We start from the raw sequence: 17,008 nt of genomic DNA, 5'->3' as shown, positions 1-17,008 counted from the left end.
AGTTTCAATCTCTCTCTAAGTAAGAAAACAACTAAACGCAGTCTAGTCATCTCCTGTTCAGAGAACTGCCCAAATTGTTAAACACACGCGGCACACACACATACACACTTTCGGCACGATTATGCCGGCGCGTGTGCGATTGTTATAAAGTTTTCTGATGTACTTCGCCTAATTTTTCGCTGATGAATAAATGAAAATATTAGGAAATATATGTATAAATACATTATTTGTATTAATAAATAAATGAATTAATAACTAAAACTGGAATTTATTGATCAGTGTATCGATTTCACGCAAGGCGAATTACCACCAAAAAAAGTAAATAAATAAAAAAAATTACTCACCATCCATCTCCCCTTCATCTGGTAGAGGTTCATACATTTCCTCGGGACTGAAATCAAGACAGTTTCAAATAGTCAAACAATGTTGGAAAAAACGTAAGAGATCTTAACTCACCAAGACAAGAACAAATATAAAAGTCTGACAGCAAACACTCTGTTTTAAGAACTCTTTACTTTGTACATTTATCGGCAAACACCCTCCACAATCCTAAGGTAACGTTTTTTTCTCTCTCACCAGTTAACGGTTGATGTCTGCACAATTTGACTTACTCTGGTTTATTTACAGCCTTTGTCGGTCGTTTAAAAAAGCATCATAACCTGTCTTTATAAGCGTTTTTGTCGTTATAACAAAGAAGTAAACAAATCTGTTGTTTTTTTAGAGTTTTCTTAGCAGGTATGCATAAAAATGAAAGACAACGAAAAATCTCCCAACAAAAATGAAATCGTTCCTGTTTATTCACCAGAAAATGTTTGAGACATTGACAAAAGATCGTCTTATAGTTTTTACTGAAATTTGATCGTGCAAAATATATCCCCACAAAAGTGGATGTGAAAACTGACTTTTTCTTTTAAATGTTTTCTGCAAACACAGAACACACCATCAAGCCTATAACTAAATACGCAAATAGCTGTTCAAAAAAGAAGTGTTGCGTGTGACACACTCTTCAAATAATACATGAAACTGGAAGATGATTTTCCAGCTACAGAAAATACACATCAAGTTATACTGTCTGTGCTATAACATTCCATTTGACAATCAATTTGAAACAAGTGTTCAGAATACCCACAAGAAAACATTCACAAGAATGAAAAAATATGTACTGGTAATGTCATTTGAAAACGCCTGTTGACCCGCACTTTACGCGCCCCGTGATTTGTGTGACAATTGTTTTACAAATCACGGGGCATCACGAGGCATCATCAGTCGTCGACTGGGCTCTAAACAACAAATATTATTAATAATAAAAGGCATGTATTACTTTGTGAAATGCGATTTATTTTACATTTTTACAAATCGCGGTTTTAGGTTCGACGTAATTTGTAAAATGTTTTCACAGTTTTACAAATCACGGGTTAACAACGCCACCTTTTGTCATCGTCTCATTTTTAGGGAGGTAAAAATACTCACTCTTCTTCGTTTGGAAATTCTGCCTTTACCCCACCCATTAGCTGAAAAAATAAAATAAAATAAGTAAAACACATGTTGCAAGGAATTCGTTTGTATTTCAAAGGAAACTTTATCCCAAATTGAGCGATTTACTGATTACTGACAGCTGGCTGACTGACAGATTGATTGTTTGATTGGTTAGTTTAAAAAAAATTCAATTGATTTTAATGATTGATTCAGCCGCTTACCTTTCATCCCATGAATCTTATCTTAACACAACAACAGTTGAAAACACATTAATAACTGATGAAAAAATAAAATCTCTGAAAATATTACGGTTAGATGTTTATCTTGCTTGTATTGAGAAGAAAAAAACCCTATAAAAACAGTATATGCAATCAGGATAATGAAAATTTAGTACACATTCCTTCCCTCTCCCATCTTAAAAAACGAATCATCTGTCCGCTGTCCCTGGTGGTTTGTTTCTAAAGTTCATCAAGTATTTATAATCAAACACAATTAACTTTATCAGCAGGACGGCACTCACAACTCTGACTCATGACACCGATGAATTTTTGGAAAACCCTATGAGTATTCTTATTAAGAACAAAGTTTCCTGGAACCCGGGAACATGCCCCTAATGGTTTTACCGTGAGGGTGTTAAACATTACTTATCACCTTTCTTGGATATGAAGAAAAAAATGCAAACTGTGATATTTAAAAAAAATTAGAAGAAAAAAGTCATAAATGATTTAAAGATTGATGTGGTCACTGATTGCGCCGAAAGATTATTTACAGCTAACATTACTACTTCTGTAGTATTTCGTAAATCGCCACTTTTAAAGCTGTGCTATTAGCGAGAAAAAATGAGGAGTGATTATAGATTGAACAGGTCAACACAACTGTTAAAACTTAAACATATGAAAGAGAACAACAAATGTGTTAGTGTTAGTGACTAAAAAAAAACAATCTTAAGAAAAAGAGAAAACGAAAGCTTAAATAAAATTCAACAGTCAGTATGAAATGTTTCAGTCTTCCAGTGTGGATGGAACATAAGCAAACGCAAAATGTTATTTCGAGAGACACAGAGGGATATGGAGAGGGGAAAAAAAAAAAGAGAGAGAGAGAGAGAGAGAGAGAGCGAGAGAGAGAGAGAGAGAGAGAGAGAGAGAGAGAGAGAGAGAGAGAGAGCCCTGGCCTAATAAGCTTATACATATTTTATTCGCTGATAATGTACAAGTGTGGTTTGATCTAGAATGTGTTATCATTAACCTCTCTTAAAAAAAACACCCCAGCAGTTGCGATATTTTAATCAGTTAGCTAAAACAACAATTCAAACGGTACTGCAACGCTGCAATCAAAAATACTGTTTACACAAGCACATCAGGGCGCATTTGTAGCAGGTTACCGTTTTTGATGAGAAAGCATAAATATTCATTGGACGCTCAGCTCAACTCTGCAGTCTCTAAATAGATTTTTCTTCATCCTTTAACTGTTTTCCTCGGTTGTCCGAAATTTAAATCACTGTCTAAATTCCAACTGTAAGCTTAAATTCATTGCATGGCTACTTTTATACAACACGAAGGCTAGAGGAGTTTGTAATGCTTAACAGATCCTATCTACTTTTTGTTGCACGCTTCAGAATATACTCTTGCCTTAATCATCAAAGAATTTCAGGTCAAAGCTCTGTTTTCACCGAAACGGGGAAAAATGTCAAGTGGTACTTTTTATTTATTTATTTTTGTTTTGTTGTGGCGGTACTGCTTTAATCTATTTGATTTGTTATTGAATTGAAATAATGATGACTTGCTGCAGAGCTGACCGAAAGCAACAGTTTACTTCTCAACGTTAAACGCTCAGTATTAATTCAGGTTTGATATTAAAGTGACCGATATTTTGACGCTATACTGCGTCTGAGGCAAAGCTAAATGCACCACTATAGCACAGAAACAGAGAAAAATCTATTTTTGTCTCGTATAATCGTTACATAAATCTGCCGCTAAATACAAGAAGAAAATGAACAAAAAGGTAAATAAATGTAATATATTGAGAGAACAGGGCAGTACGTACAAAGCATGTCATTATTTACACATATCGCTGTGTTCATTGAAAAGAATGCGATGCAACAGGAAATATCCTGCTTTCATATAAGAAACAATGTACACTGTGAACTATTCATCATCTTGAGCTGGTTTTTTTAACATACCACCCACTCACAAACACAAGGTATCTAAACTGACTTATAGAATGAGGCTTAAGTTATTTTGAAGTTCAAACGCAATGTTAACATATAGAGTGCATTTTCTCAGTCAGATAGCCTACTTACTTTAAAAAAAATTTTAAAGTGGTTTTTTATTTTATTTTTAAATTTTTTATTATTTTTTTCAAATTGTTTTTCATCCAGATACTTACCTTACGGTATTTAACAAAAAAGACCACTGGTTTTTTTCTTCTCTTTTTGATAATCCACCAAAACTGTTGCGTCCATAACTTGAAGTTGTAAGATTTGAAGTATTTCCTGATCCAGATTCATGATTTTGGTGCAATGATTCCGAATGGACTTGACAAATATATCAAAGTCGCGAACTACATTCACTGTTACAGTCTGTTGGAAAATGTTTCGGACGCATCATTTTTGTACATAGAATCATGTTGTAACATTATTCGAACCTTAAAAGTGAACCCTCGTACTCTATTTTTGTTCTATAACAGAAAACAAGTGCAGGAGACACCAAACTTAAAAAAACCAATTAGCACTGCAAAAACACTGATACATTCTATTAATCTGCATCTGTCGAGAGCAATACAAGCTGCCAACATGTAGGAACACACTTGCACATAGAAAAATAAAAATTGTTGGTTAATATTCCTCTTACTGTACTCTTCGGGGTGCACTCATGCAGGACCTGATGAAGAAATGGTCACGAGAAATGCACATTTAAAATCCAATTGGAGGTGGGTTACTTTTAACACTGAATATTCTTACCAACTTACTTTCTTGACTTTCATCTTGATCGTAATCTTCCTGTCACTAATCCCCTCCCTACCGCTGTCATCAACCTCTTCTGCCTTCTCTCTTGGAGTCAAGGTCACTATTTCGACCACCCCCCCCCCCCCCCCGCCCCTTTACGTGTCAATTAAAAAAAAAATTAAAAAAGAAAGAAAAAAAAGAAAGAAAGAAAAGACCGATCGCGAGTGCCGAAAACTTCAAGAAGAACCAACCTCAAGAAATGCAAAAACAAAACATTTGCTTCAATCCCTTTGAATCAAATGATTCGAAGACCTCAAAGGCAGCATAGCGACAAACTCAGAGAAATATAAAATTCGTGGAAACGCGAGAGTCTTGACTTCCGACAGAAATTCTACCTCCAAGAGAATTAACTCAATGGAAAAGGAAGTGTACAGGAAACACGCGGGAGAGGAGTTTGCAGGGATGACATAGTGTATGAGCGCAGAGGTCTTTCAAAGGGCAAGGACAGTGCAACGTGTATAATGTAATGTTGGTTCACGATAAAATTAAGTCTGCATTTGTTAATGCCCCTAACACGTTAAAATGAGTGTGGGGAGACGCTAATATTTATCACGTAGTTTCAATAGTTCCAGAAATAGTATAACACTGACCTCGTTTGTTCAATTTTACAACACACTGCTGGTAATGGCTCTTGAATGACGAGAATATGGCCCGAAAAATTACTTGCAAGTAATGCTGCTCGTACTTTCTTGGCAGGGCGAATGAAATCAGAAACCGTAACAATTTGATAATCTCTATAAATCAATGGGTGGGCCGGTTTTCTTGGTAGGGCCAATGACTCGACTCAGAAATGCAGCATGGTATGGGTGGCGAGGAAAGACCGGAGGTGTGTGTGTGTGTGTGTGTGTGTGTGTGGGGGGTTAGTTTCCGGGGGTTCGGGAGGCCGTGGTGGTGGTGGTGGTGTAAAAAAAATATGCTTGGGGGAATCATGAATCCTTCAGGAATCAGGAATCTTATCTATTAACACATGGATAGAAGAAGACCAAAGGTTGGCGAAAGCAGAAAAATAATGTGTTTGATTCTCATCGACTGCAGGAAACGCCGTCTGTGCAAGGTACTTGTGTGGAATCGATGGAATCAGCAACGCAAGGGTGAGAGCACTGCGTGTTTGAGGGGGCTACAAGACTTAAAAGGAAGTGCCGGTGTATCACGGAATGCCTAATTGTTTGTAGTTACCAATGCTGCTTTTGGTTTCATTGACATCGGTCGCATTGTGCTGAAAGACTTTTCACCAGAAGAAAAATGAAACATGTCAACACACACATGCAAAGAGAAAGACAAAACTGTCCACCAGAATTAAGTCATCAGCACTTGAAAAGCGATCTTATTTGAAAATGCGTGTACTTTCTATCAAACATACAAAATCATGTACTAACCACCATACACATGCACAACTGTACATGCGCATTCGCACTATACAATCTTTATCCATGAAAATTAACCACATGCAACTCATAAAATAAACAAACAATAACCATATTGAAGGAAACCATCAAAGGGAAACACATAATACAGACACCAACCAGGCACCAACAAAATAGAGGTAAATACTTTGAAACATTTGAAGACAAAACAGACAAAAAATCCTTTCCGCAACAACTTGAAGGAAACCCTAAAACGTCAACAATTGTAAGTATGAAAGAATGTTAACTCCAAAAATAACCATAAAAAAACCAAAATGAAACTGAGATGGATATCTACACTATGCAGGCAGTCTTCGAACTGTATGCTGTTTGTCTTGCCATCCTTAACAAACTGCAGCATCACCTTTTAAGGGAGAAAGACAAGGTCAAACCCGATTTGCTCTAAATAAATACAATCGAACAGACAAGAGAGAGAGAGAGAGAGAGAGAGAGAGAGAGAGAGAGAGAGAGAGAGAGAGAGAGAGAGAGAGAGAGAGTCTGGATGGTTTATTGATTGGGCCTTGGGCCCATTTCAATTAGAGAGAGAGAGAGAGAGAGAGAGAGAGAGAGAGAAGGGGAGATAGGACAAATAAGAGAGGGAATATAGATTCGGGATGTGTGTGTGTGTGTGTGTGTGTGTGTGTGTGTGTGTGTGTGTGTGTGTGTGTGTGTGTGTGTGAGTATGTGTTCATGTGTGTACGTGCGTGCGTGCGTGTGTGCGTACGTGTCGATCTGTGTGTTTCTGTCAGTGTGACCATTTCTTGGTATTCTGTGAGGAAGCACTATCAGCAAAAGAGAGAAGGGGAAATGTTAACCTCACCTGTCCAGGTAGAAAGCTTTGACCGATATTTCACAAGGCACAATACATTTCCTCAATGGGTTAGACAGGGTTAGTATTTTGCAGATTTTTTTCAAAGAGCCGTCGTCATTTATCGAGGATCATAGATATCAGAAATGAAGGCAATGGACAAGCAAAGTTTAACACCCCCCCCCCTCTTCTCCATTTGCATCTAACACTACAAGCCAAGTACTGATTCATACCAAAGACAAGTACCATGTACACAACTGTATTGAAATGAAAACTCACACATTGATATCGACCAATCATGCGGTCGTATAGTTTCCTACCAGAGTTGACATGCGATGAATTCATGAAACTGATGGTTACTGTGAGCGTTAGGTATGCAACATAAGAATTTGAGAATCACTTGTGTAGATAATGCAGACAGTAAAGTAATATAAATAAAAATGTTGATGACCTATACCACCCACAGTCAAGAAAATGCATATCTTGCATTTCAAACTGCAGTCACACATTTACACATTTTCTAAAATTCGTGCACGCAACGACTCTAGGTTACACATGCCAATTAAAAGCCAAATCAAATCAAGTAAATGAATAAAAACGTACATGTTTTATTGTTGGCGTGGCAACCTCAATGTTGTTGGAGTTGACGTAGCCAACTATGACAGACAAAAAAACCAAATGTGCTTGACAATTGATGTAAACGGTATTATATATACACCATTGCAAGATTTTACATGTCATAAACACGCGTTAAGATTCAACAGCTTTGTATGTACAGCACATAGCCTGTCCTTAAAGGTCCTTGTCTACATTTTTATACCGAAATCGCCATTTGACCATTAAAATGCAGAGTCTATTATCTACAAATATCAACAATACACTCCCTTTCGATCAGGAAAGATGAAGCCAGTGTAGCCGTTTGAAAATTCATTGTAGTATTCCAGCGTAGTACTCATAGTAGGATATCCTTATTTGGAAAATGCCAAGCGCAAAACTCCTCTCAAATCCCGTGCATTTCGTGCGTTTAAAAAAAAGCGTGGACAGCGCTCCAGTGTCATACTGTTGCTGCACTTGTTTGGGCGTGGCTATAAGCATAGTGACATGAATTTGATTGGTCAGTATTTTTAGGCAACGCACATGTTCTCAGCAAACAGAAAACAAAATATTGGAAGCGTGAGTCACGCTACCCAAAAATAAAATCTTTTTTTACATATATTTTTTTTCTTTCATTTTTTTCCCCATGGTTCATTCATTATTTGACATAATTTTGTATCGAAATCTAACCATAAGATTATTGAAAAAAAGCAAAAATGTAGACGACCACCTTTAACTGTGCGAAGTGGACAACGCAAAGTACACAAAATTTCACGAAGCTGGCCGCACGACGCTTTAGCGCTGAGTTTTCGGTAAAACGACTTCGCGACGTCGACTCCGGGCTCAATTAGGGACTACCTTAACACTTAGATTTGCTACGTTGATGAGTTGTCGTTGTCAAACAAGTCTGGTATACAAATAAACTCTTTCTGTTAATCTTACTAAGAGACAATTAATTCTACACTTTAAAAAATATATCTGTGTCCAAATTAGACTCCAATATGAACCTCCACGTCATTTGTTTAGATTTTGGATGCCTTTGTTCTTCACTCACTTTTGCCCGCTTCAGTCTGCGCCAGCCATTTTCCTGCTGGGTTACCGTCCATGCGGAGGATGGCGATGATCTCCCCCTTGGTGACCTGCAGGTCCTTGGAGAACACCCCCAGGCCTCCGCCTGCGTTCGTCTTCACCACACCATCTCCAACCTTCTCGTCACCTTCACTTAGCTGTGTGGAACACGAGAACGGACATAAATACAATGGAACCCCCTTTTTTTGACCTCCAAAAGTCTGAGAAAATAAGGTCTTAAACAAGTCGCGTAAGGCGAAATTACTACATTTAGTCAAGCTGTGGAATTCACAGAATAAAACTGAACGCACTGCATTTTTTCACAATGACCGTAGTCCGCCGCTTGTGCATAACGGAGTGAAACTGACGAGCCTGTTCAGCGCGGTAGTATAGTGGTTTCGCTGTGCTGCATAGCACGCTTTTCTGTACCTCTCTTCGTTTTAACTTTGTGAGCGTGTTTTTAATCCAAACATATCATATCTATATGTTTTTGGAATCAGAAACTGACAAGGAATAAGATGAAATTGTTTTTAAATCGATTTCGGAAATTTAAACTTAATCATAATTTTTATATTCTTAATTTTCAGAGCTTGTTTTTAATCCAAATATAACATATTTATATGTTTTTGGAATCAGGAAATGATGTAGAATAAGATGAACGTAAAATTGGATCGTTTTATATAAAAACAAAATTATTACAATTTTCAGATTTTTAATAACCAAAGTCATTAATTAATGTTTAAGCCACCAAGCTGAAATGCAATACCGAAGTCCGGCCTTCGTCGAAGATTGCTTTACACAAATTTCAATCAATTTGATTGAAAAATGAGGGTGTGACAGTGCCGCCTCAACTTTTACAAAAAGCCAGATATGACGTCGTCAAAAGTATTTACCGAAAAAAAGAAAAAAACGTCCGGGGATATCATTCCCAGGAACTCTCATGTCAAATTTCATAAAGATCGGTCCAGTAGTTTGGTCTGAATCGCTCTACACACACACACACGCACAGACACACACACACACACACACACACACATACACCACGACCCTCGTCTCGATTCCCCCTCTATGTTAAAACATTTAGTCAAAACTTACGAGGGATTCTTAAAATGGAGGTAAATTTACAGAGGTTATTAACAACACAAATCTGAAAAAATAAGGTCATAAAAGGGAGGGAGTCTTAAATTGGGGGTGGGGGTCTTAAAACAGGACTTCCACTGTACATACTTTAACGCAACTTTAGGAATCATACCCAGGGGCGGATCACATCTTTTTTAGGGGGGGGGGGGTTCCAATTTTTTAAAGGGACAATTCGACGACGCGAAGCAATTAGTTAAGGGCGTGAAGCGTTCGAACCTCCTAGGGGGTCCGGGGGCATCCCCCCCCCCCCCGAACATGTTTGATAACAACAAGGAAAATGGAGCAATCAGGTGCAGTCTGAGCTGAGAAACTTCCCCTAATACACCTTCCAAAAATTAAATTTAAGAAAACAAATTTAGATCAAAACAAGGACAATTGACCGATCTGGTGTAACCTGAGCCAACAAATTACCCAACAACTTTCTGAAATCGCCACTTAGAAAAGAAAGGCCGGCTCCTAGGGGGGTCCGGGGGCATGCTTCCACCCCCCCCCTCCCCGGACAATGTTTGATAAAAATCAAGAACAATGGAGCAATCTGAGCCATAAGTTTGTCTTTTTTTAATTTTTTTTTATCTCCTTTTTGTTTTAGGCTAGGGGGGGGGGGGGGTGGGGTCCGGAAACCCCGGAAAAAAACCCTGGATCCGCCCCTGATACCTGTGACCTTTTGTCACTGACGAACCCCCCTCTCAGAGCAATACAGTTCATTAAGTACAAAAATAACGTTCTTTCAGTTTGTGTGTGCTGAGGTAGGCAATATTGTAATGGGAGAACTGGATAGAAGATTAAGTTGCTAAGAAACGGGAAAAGTGTCCTTCCAATGAGATGTTTATAATCACATAAAAAGTAACAAATCAGGCGTGTGGCTTGGAAAAATAAAACCACGCAGTAGGAAAACATTGTTTATCACATTGCTAAACCCAAAGTGTTAATTTGTTTTGCACAACCGACGAATTGAGACTCCAAAAAAGACACCTTTGAGACACCACATTTTTCTGTGGTAGTATTATTTTGTCCTAAAAATGTTATTACACTGTTAAAACCGACGAATTGAGACTCCACAAAAATACACCTTTGAGACACCACATTTTTCTGTGGTAGTATTATTTTGTCCTAAAAATGTTATTACACTGTTAAAACCGACGAATTGAGACTCCACAAAAATACACCTTTGAGACACCACATTTTTCTGTGGTAGTATTATTTTGTCCTAAAAATGTTATTACACTGTTAAAACCGACGTTTAAGCGTCTGATCTTCTTCTTCTTCTGCGTTCGTGGGCTGAAACTCCCACGTACACTCGTGTTTGTTGCACGAGAGGGTTTTTGCGTGTATGACCGTTTTTACCCCGCCATTTAGGCAGTTATACGCCGATTTCGTGGGATGCAAGCTTGGTATTTTTCGTGTTTCTACAACCCATCGAACACATACACTATCTCTCTCTCTCTCTCTCTGCCCATAGGCTTGTCACAGTAATGTCAGTGAGACACCAAGTGGTCTAACCACCGCCGTTTGCCACCGTGAGAAAGTCAGGATTCTTGGTTGGCTCTGCTCCAAATAAAAGAAAGAGTGACAGCTGCACAAGAGAGGGCGCCTGTGTTAACCAAGCCAACACGAAAGCAGTTTAACCGTGTGTAAGTGTGGGCTTACCCCAAATTTAGCTCTGAGCTTTTTCAGGTCCTCTTCCTTCTTTTTCCGTTCCTGAAAAACACACACAAATACAAATATTTGTTCAAAATCAAAGCAAAAACAAAATAAAGGACTCCCCCCCCCTCCCCATCACCAAAAACACACAAAAAAGAAAAGACACCAAAAACAACGGAACACACACTGAAAAAGACAAACAAACTTCCCCCCATGCACACAAACGCACCAAAAACACCGCCACTCCAAATGCCATACTACCCTATCACCAGAATAGCCTAACACATGTATTTTCAACATATTCAATGTTGTGTATGCACTATTGTTTTTTGGGTTTTGTAAGATTATTTACTAGAAAAGAAAGAATATCATTATCATGTGGACTGGGTGGCCGAGTGGTAACGCACTTGCGCTCGGAATCGAGAGGTTGCGTGTTCGACCCTGGGTCGGGCCGCTATTTTCTCCCCCCTTTCCTAACCTAGATGGTGGGTTCAAGTGCTAGTCTTTCGGATGAGACGAAAAACCGAGGTCCCTTCGTGTACACTATATTGGGGTGTGCACGTTAAAGATCCCACGATTGACAAAAGGGTCTTTCCTGGCAAAATTGTATAGGCATAGATAAAAATGTCCATCAAATACCCGTGTGACTTGGAATAAAGGCCGCGAAAGGTGAACATTCGCCTAACAGGCTTGAGGTTTGCTGGTCGATGTGAATGCGTGATATATTGTGTAAAAAATTCCATCTCACACGGCATAAAGCGCTTTGAACTTCGGATAAGGCGCTATATAAATAAAGAGAATTATTATTATTATTATTATTATTAATTATAAAAAAAACACCGAAGCAAATAAAAAACAAAAACAAAACAAAAACACGGAAAGCACAAAGAAGTAACAAACAAAAGAACTGAGAAAGAAAAAAAAAGACTGAGGGAATCGCACGGGATAGAGAAAAGACTCACAAGAAGGCAAACCATGACATTTAAAGTAGAAAAATAAAATAAAATATTTTAAAAGAAGGCATGAAAAAAGAGAGGAGTATAAAATGTAAGGACCCAGAAGATAATAAAACTCTGAAGACTTTTCGGCAAAAAATAATCAACCTTTTCTTCTTTCTTGTTTGTTTCGTCCTTTCCTTTGTCTTTCTTCTTCCCCTTTTCCTTCTCTTTGTCCTTCTCTTTGTCTTTCTCCTTTTTCGCCTTTTTGTTATTATCTGGGATTTTGGGAGAAGGTACAGGAGAAGGGGACTGGTCAGATTCAGGCACACTGAAAATGGAAGAGAACAAAAAGTTTACCATTCAAACATGTCAATGGTGACACACAGAAATATGTGGGAGGACAAGGGGTTGGTGGTTGGGTGGGATGGGAAGGGGGTAGGCGCAAGTATTAACTTTCAAAGGTCCATATAATAAAACTGTTCTCTTTCCGTTAAGAATGCCCCTCATACGTTAGTCAACGGTGACACAAAAAAATATCTAGTTAGGCCGGGGCACTGTATAACTGTCATTATGTGTCAATTCTTTCTTTTCTTTCTTTATTTGGTGTTTAACGTCGTTTTCAACCACGAAGGTTATATCGCGACGGGGAAAGGGGGGACATGGGATAGAGCCACTTGTCAATTGTTTCTTGTTCACAAAAGCACTAAATCAAAACTTTGCTCCAGGGACTTGCAACGTAGTACAATGTATTACCTTACTGGGAGAATGCAAGTTTCCAGTACAAAGGACTTAACATTTCTTACATACTGCTTGACTAAAATCTTTACAAAAATTGACTATATTCTATACAAGAAACACTTAACAAGGGTAAAAAGAGAAACAGAATCCGTTAGTCGCCTCTTACGACATGCTGGGGAGCATCGGGTAAATTCTTCCTCCTAACCCGCGGGGGGATTATGTGTCAATCCATTACATCGTTCTGGATGTACATTTAAGCTTTTGTTGCCATCTTTTTCTTTCTTTCTTTCTTTATGTTTTTTGTAAATCGTGCCACAAATGTTTCTTAACAAAAGAAAAAAGAAAAGCGAAGGTGACTGTCAGTTAAGTATGATCTAAACTGGCAACATGACCAACCATCACCGCCCACCCCCCCCCCCCCCCCCAAAAAAAAAAAAAAAAATCAAATACAAAAAATCAACAAACATATATAAACAATCGAAGGCAAAATAAAACCATGACCCGATTATTTTCAACCACTGTTATGTACTTACTCGAGTTCGTCTAGAGGTTCATAAATTTCGTCAGGATCCTCTTCCACTTGCTTTGCTCCTGCTCCTTGTTGGGCCTGGAATACAAAACCCGGGATTTTGTTAGAGAAAAACCTTCCTTCTGGTGTAAACAATCACCACACATATGTACAAGCTTTTACAATGGGTAAAAGCATCTTTTCACCACCACCACCGGCACGGTTGGCCTAGTGGTAAGGCGTCCGCCCCGTGATCGGGAGGTCGTGGGTTCGAACCCCGGCCGGGCCATACCTAAGACTTTAAAATTGGCAATCTAGTGGCTGCTCCGCCTGGCGTCTGGCATTATGGGGTTAGTGCTAGGACTGGTTGGTCCGGTGTCAGAATAATGTGACTGGGTGAGACATGAAGCCTGTGCTGCAACTTCTATCTTGTGTGTAGCGCACGGTAACGGGTTATATGTCAAAGCAGCACCGCCCTGATTTGGCCCTTCGTGGTCGGCTGGGCGTTAAGCAAACACACAAACAAACAAACAAATCTTTTCACCAGGACACTTGCCAAACATCAGCAGCCCGGCTGCTTCCTGATGAGAGTGGAAATTTTTAAACGAATTAATTTCGTTTCTGACACCAATGGCTTTGTCAACCTCTGAAATCCGTTCATCAAAAATGCCTACTTTGCACAGGTTACGACCAGACTGATGAATTTTGGTATGTGTCCCCGTGAAATGATACACTTATTCCGTGTAAAACAGAACTGTGGCGTCGTGCACGACCGCCTATACGAGAAGGAAGGTATATATATATTTTTTTTTTTAAAGATGCAGTGTTTCTCACCCTGGTCTAGCCGTACTCATTCTTGCGGACCTGCCCATCTCTACAGCCGTTTAAAGCCACCTGTTACGTGTGTAAGCGATCATGTACACCACGTCAGATGTGCTCTTTCATGAAATAAGAGCACCTTTCCACTTTGACGCATATGTGTTCTGCGCGAAGTTAGAATCCGGTTTCATTCTAGAATGGACCGGGTCCAGGTTGGAATTCTAACCCTGCGTAAGTACAGGGGTGCCATTCTAGAATGAAACCCTTGAATAAAGGGGGCCGTAATGTTTGTAGGTAAGACAGAGTTGTCTTCCCTTGAATTATCTCCACCTGCACCTTCCCTTTGATAAAATGGGGCTGATTTGTCTACCCCTGAAAAAAATCCTTTGGCGATCTTGCGATGTCATGTCATGTCAAGAAAGTTGACACTCCTGAGTACGCAATAAACAAAGGCAGACCATAGCAAGGGGGACTACCAGGGCGGTAATGTTTGCAGGGCAGTTGTTTTTGTGATGAGAGCCGGTTGCGGCCGCTTGCAATGTCAGCGCTGTCTCCCTCTCGGAAATGTCCGGTTTTTTGACAATTTTTTTGACAGACAGACAGACAGACGGTCAGACCGACTAACCGACAGACAGACCAACAGAAGGACAGAGTGAGTTATAGAGCTGTTGTCACAGGTTTAAAAAAAAGTTGACATTAACAAAAACAGAAATCAACAACTTTTGTCTGGTTTTATAATATTATGGGAAAACATTGAAAGCAATTCATAGTAGTAGTACTACCACAACAAATACTCTCAAAGGGGAATTCCATGCCTAAAAGTTTGACAGTTTTTATTTAATCTATCAGAATCCCTACCTTCCAAACTGTGATATGCCCACGTTTCAAACTCCTACAACCCTGCATTACTACTACACAAAAGAACAAAGTTCCAAGAATTATATCCTGGTGCACATTTATTTGTAGAGGAAGTACCAATCATTCAAGAGAGTTCACTTGATTTACAAATGGATTGGAGGTCTGTCATTTCCAAGCAACTGAATTGTAGCTTAAAATCAGTGAATACCCTTTATTTCTGACCAAGCCTCATTGCAATGACAGTCAATTAATTTTTCTCTCCAAAATCACAACATTATACCATGTCATACTTTCAAATAACCTCTAATTGCCCTTGAAAAAAATACAGGCTCCTGACGTTCTCAGTGCCCAGTGACGGCAGAGATTGACGAATTGCAATTCAACCGTGTAGCAAGATGACACCACTTGAGCCAGAGGTCAACTAATGATTAGTAATGACATTCCAATTCACAGCATCTTGATTGACAAGCTTGATTTTCCGTAATAACTGTGGAAAGTCAGAATTTTCAAAAATTTTCCCTGAAAAGCATAAATACTCGAAGCTCAGCGTTCACAAATGAATCAAATGAAAGAATGAAATCGATGATTAGATGCCACAAGACCTTATGTCGAAATACAAACGCCAGTTATGGGATGATATGTCATTTTGGAGAAAACAGAGACGATTTTCTACAGAAACTAGCCTCGCCTTTGCCGATTTTCGTGGGGCCCACCGCAGCCAATTGCTTTCGTTGTGGTCGGCGCTCATAACGAGGGGTTTGCTATGGCTGCGAGTCTTGTGGTCAAAGCAGCACCGTTCTTAAGAGGCGCATGCCTGATAGAACGTTAAAGCTAGTTAAAAAATAAAAATAAAAAAATAAAAATAAAAAAGCCTTTCCCTCGCTCAAACTATATAGTCATATTATATATCGATACAAAGCTAAAGACTTTATCTTCACAATTCAGAAGACCAACTTCATGTATATGAATAAGATTAAAAGTTACAAGCGAGATCGGCAAAACACTGTCAGTCCGGAAATTTCCGTTCGTAGCGATCAGTGCTGAGTGTCTCTCAAAATCGTAATCACTTTCAGAACATCACAATCCCAATTCACGATGTCTTTGAGTAAAGTGTAAAAAACCCGAAAAAAAAACCCAACCAAACACACAAAAAACAAAAACAAACAGAAAATCCACATTTGTGGCTTTGGCTGTGTGATAGTCTAACTGAAATGACTATTCCAACTTGGACCCAAATTCCAACCTTGCGCACGGCCGATTCTAGAATGGACCAGCAACAAGGGTTTCATTCTAGAATGGCACCCCTGTACTTGCGCAGGGTAAGAATTCCAACCTGGACCCGGTCCATTCTAGAATGAAACCGGATTCTAACTTCGCGCAGAACATATGCAAAAGAAAGTCCTACTCCACACACACACACACACACACATCCCGAATCTATACTCTCTCTCTCTCCATCTCTCTGCCTCTCTCTCTCTCTCTCTCTCTCTCTCTCTCTCTCTCTCTCTCTCTCTCTCTCTCTCTCTCTCTCTCTCCATCTCTCTGCCAGGTTGTTGAGCTTTTGTATGTGTTGAAGAGGAAGGATGTTCTCATTCCGTGTAAAATTATATGTGACGGTTGACATTCATTTTGTTCACACGTGAAGGGATGTATGTGTCGTTACTGTTCTTGATGCATAAAAAAAGGAAATGTCCTAACGGTGTGATATCTGAATTGTGCTCACAATTCTGAACAGTTCATAGACAAACAAACGACCAGTAGCAGAAAAAATCTGAGACTGCATGCAGGTATCTTTACAAGCATACACCAACACACGAACACTGCTTTTCGCTCATTTCACACACATAAAAGTCTTGCAAATCGTATTCTTACCGATTCACAATCGTCGTACATTTCTTCTGGATCCGGAGGAATTCCTCCTGCTGCAAAACGAAGATGGAAAAGACTGAACATTTTTTACACAACATAATGTTAATTAATTGTGCCTATCTGCTAGCATGTCAGTAGTCGCAG

The 17,008-nt window shown here is 39.2% G+C and overlaps 1 protein-coding gene across 3 annotated transcripts in view; it reads right to left on the bottom strand.

Moving 5' to 3' along the window:
• The window catches only part of LOC138966882 (FYN-binding protein 1-like), a 44,372-nt gene that overhangs the window by 4,919 nt on the left and 22,445 nt on the right, over positions 1–17,008 (bottom strand). Inside the window, exons 5-13 of one of the 3 annotated variants that reach the window (XM_070339267.1) lie at positions 16,868–16,917; positions 13,344–13,417; positions 12,238–12,400; positions 11,141–11,191; positions 8,340–8,511; positions 7,295–7,347; positions 5,657–5,704; positions 1,471–1,511; positions 345–391 (exon numbers count right to left, since the gene is read on the bottom strand). In XM_070339267.1, the coding sequence (XP_070195368.1) occupies positions 345–391; positions 1,471–1,511; positions 5,657–5,704; positions 7,295–7,347; positions 8,340–8,511; positions 11,141–11,191; positions 12,238–12,400; positions 13,344–13,417; positions 16,868–16,917 (699 nt within the window). Of the gene's footprint in view, positions 1–344; positions 392–1,470; positions 1,512–4,325; positions 4,356–5,656; positions 5,705–7,294; positions 7,348–8,339; positions 8,512–11,140; positions 11,192–12,237; positions 12,401–13,343; positions 13,418–16,867; positions 16,918–17,008 lie in introns of all 3 variants that reach the window. The other 2 variants (XM_070339268.1, XM_070339269.1) reach the window with 2 other exon arrangements.

This window comes from Littorina saxatilis, linkage group LG5, assembly GCF_037325665.1.
Source record: "Littorina saxatilis isolate snail1 linkage group LG5, US_GU_Lsax_2.0, whole genome shotgun sequence".
Classification (NCBI taxonomy): domain Eukaryota; kingdom Metazoa; phylum Mollusca; class Gastropoda; order Littorinimorpha; family Littorinidae; genus Littorina; species Littorina saxatilis.
The sequence above is the reverse complement of the archived record's forward strand: the minus strand, read 5'-3'. Positions and strand labels throughout refer to the sequence as shown.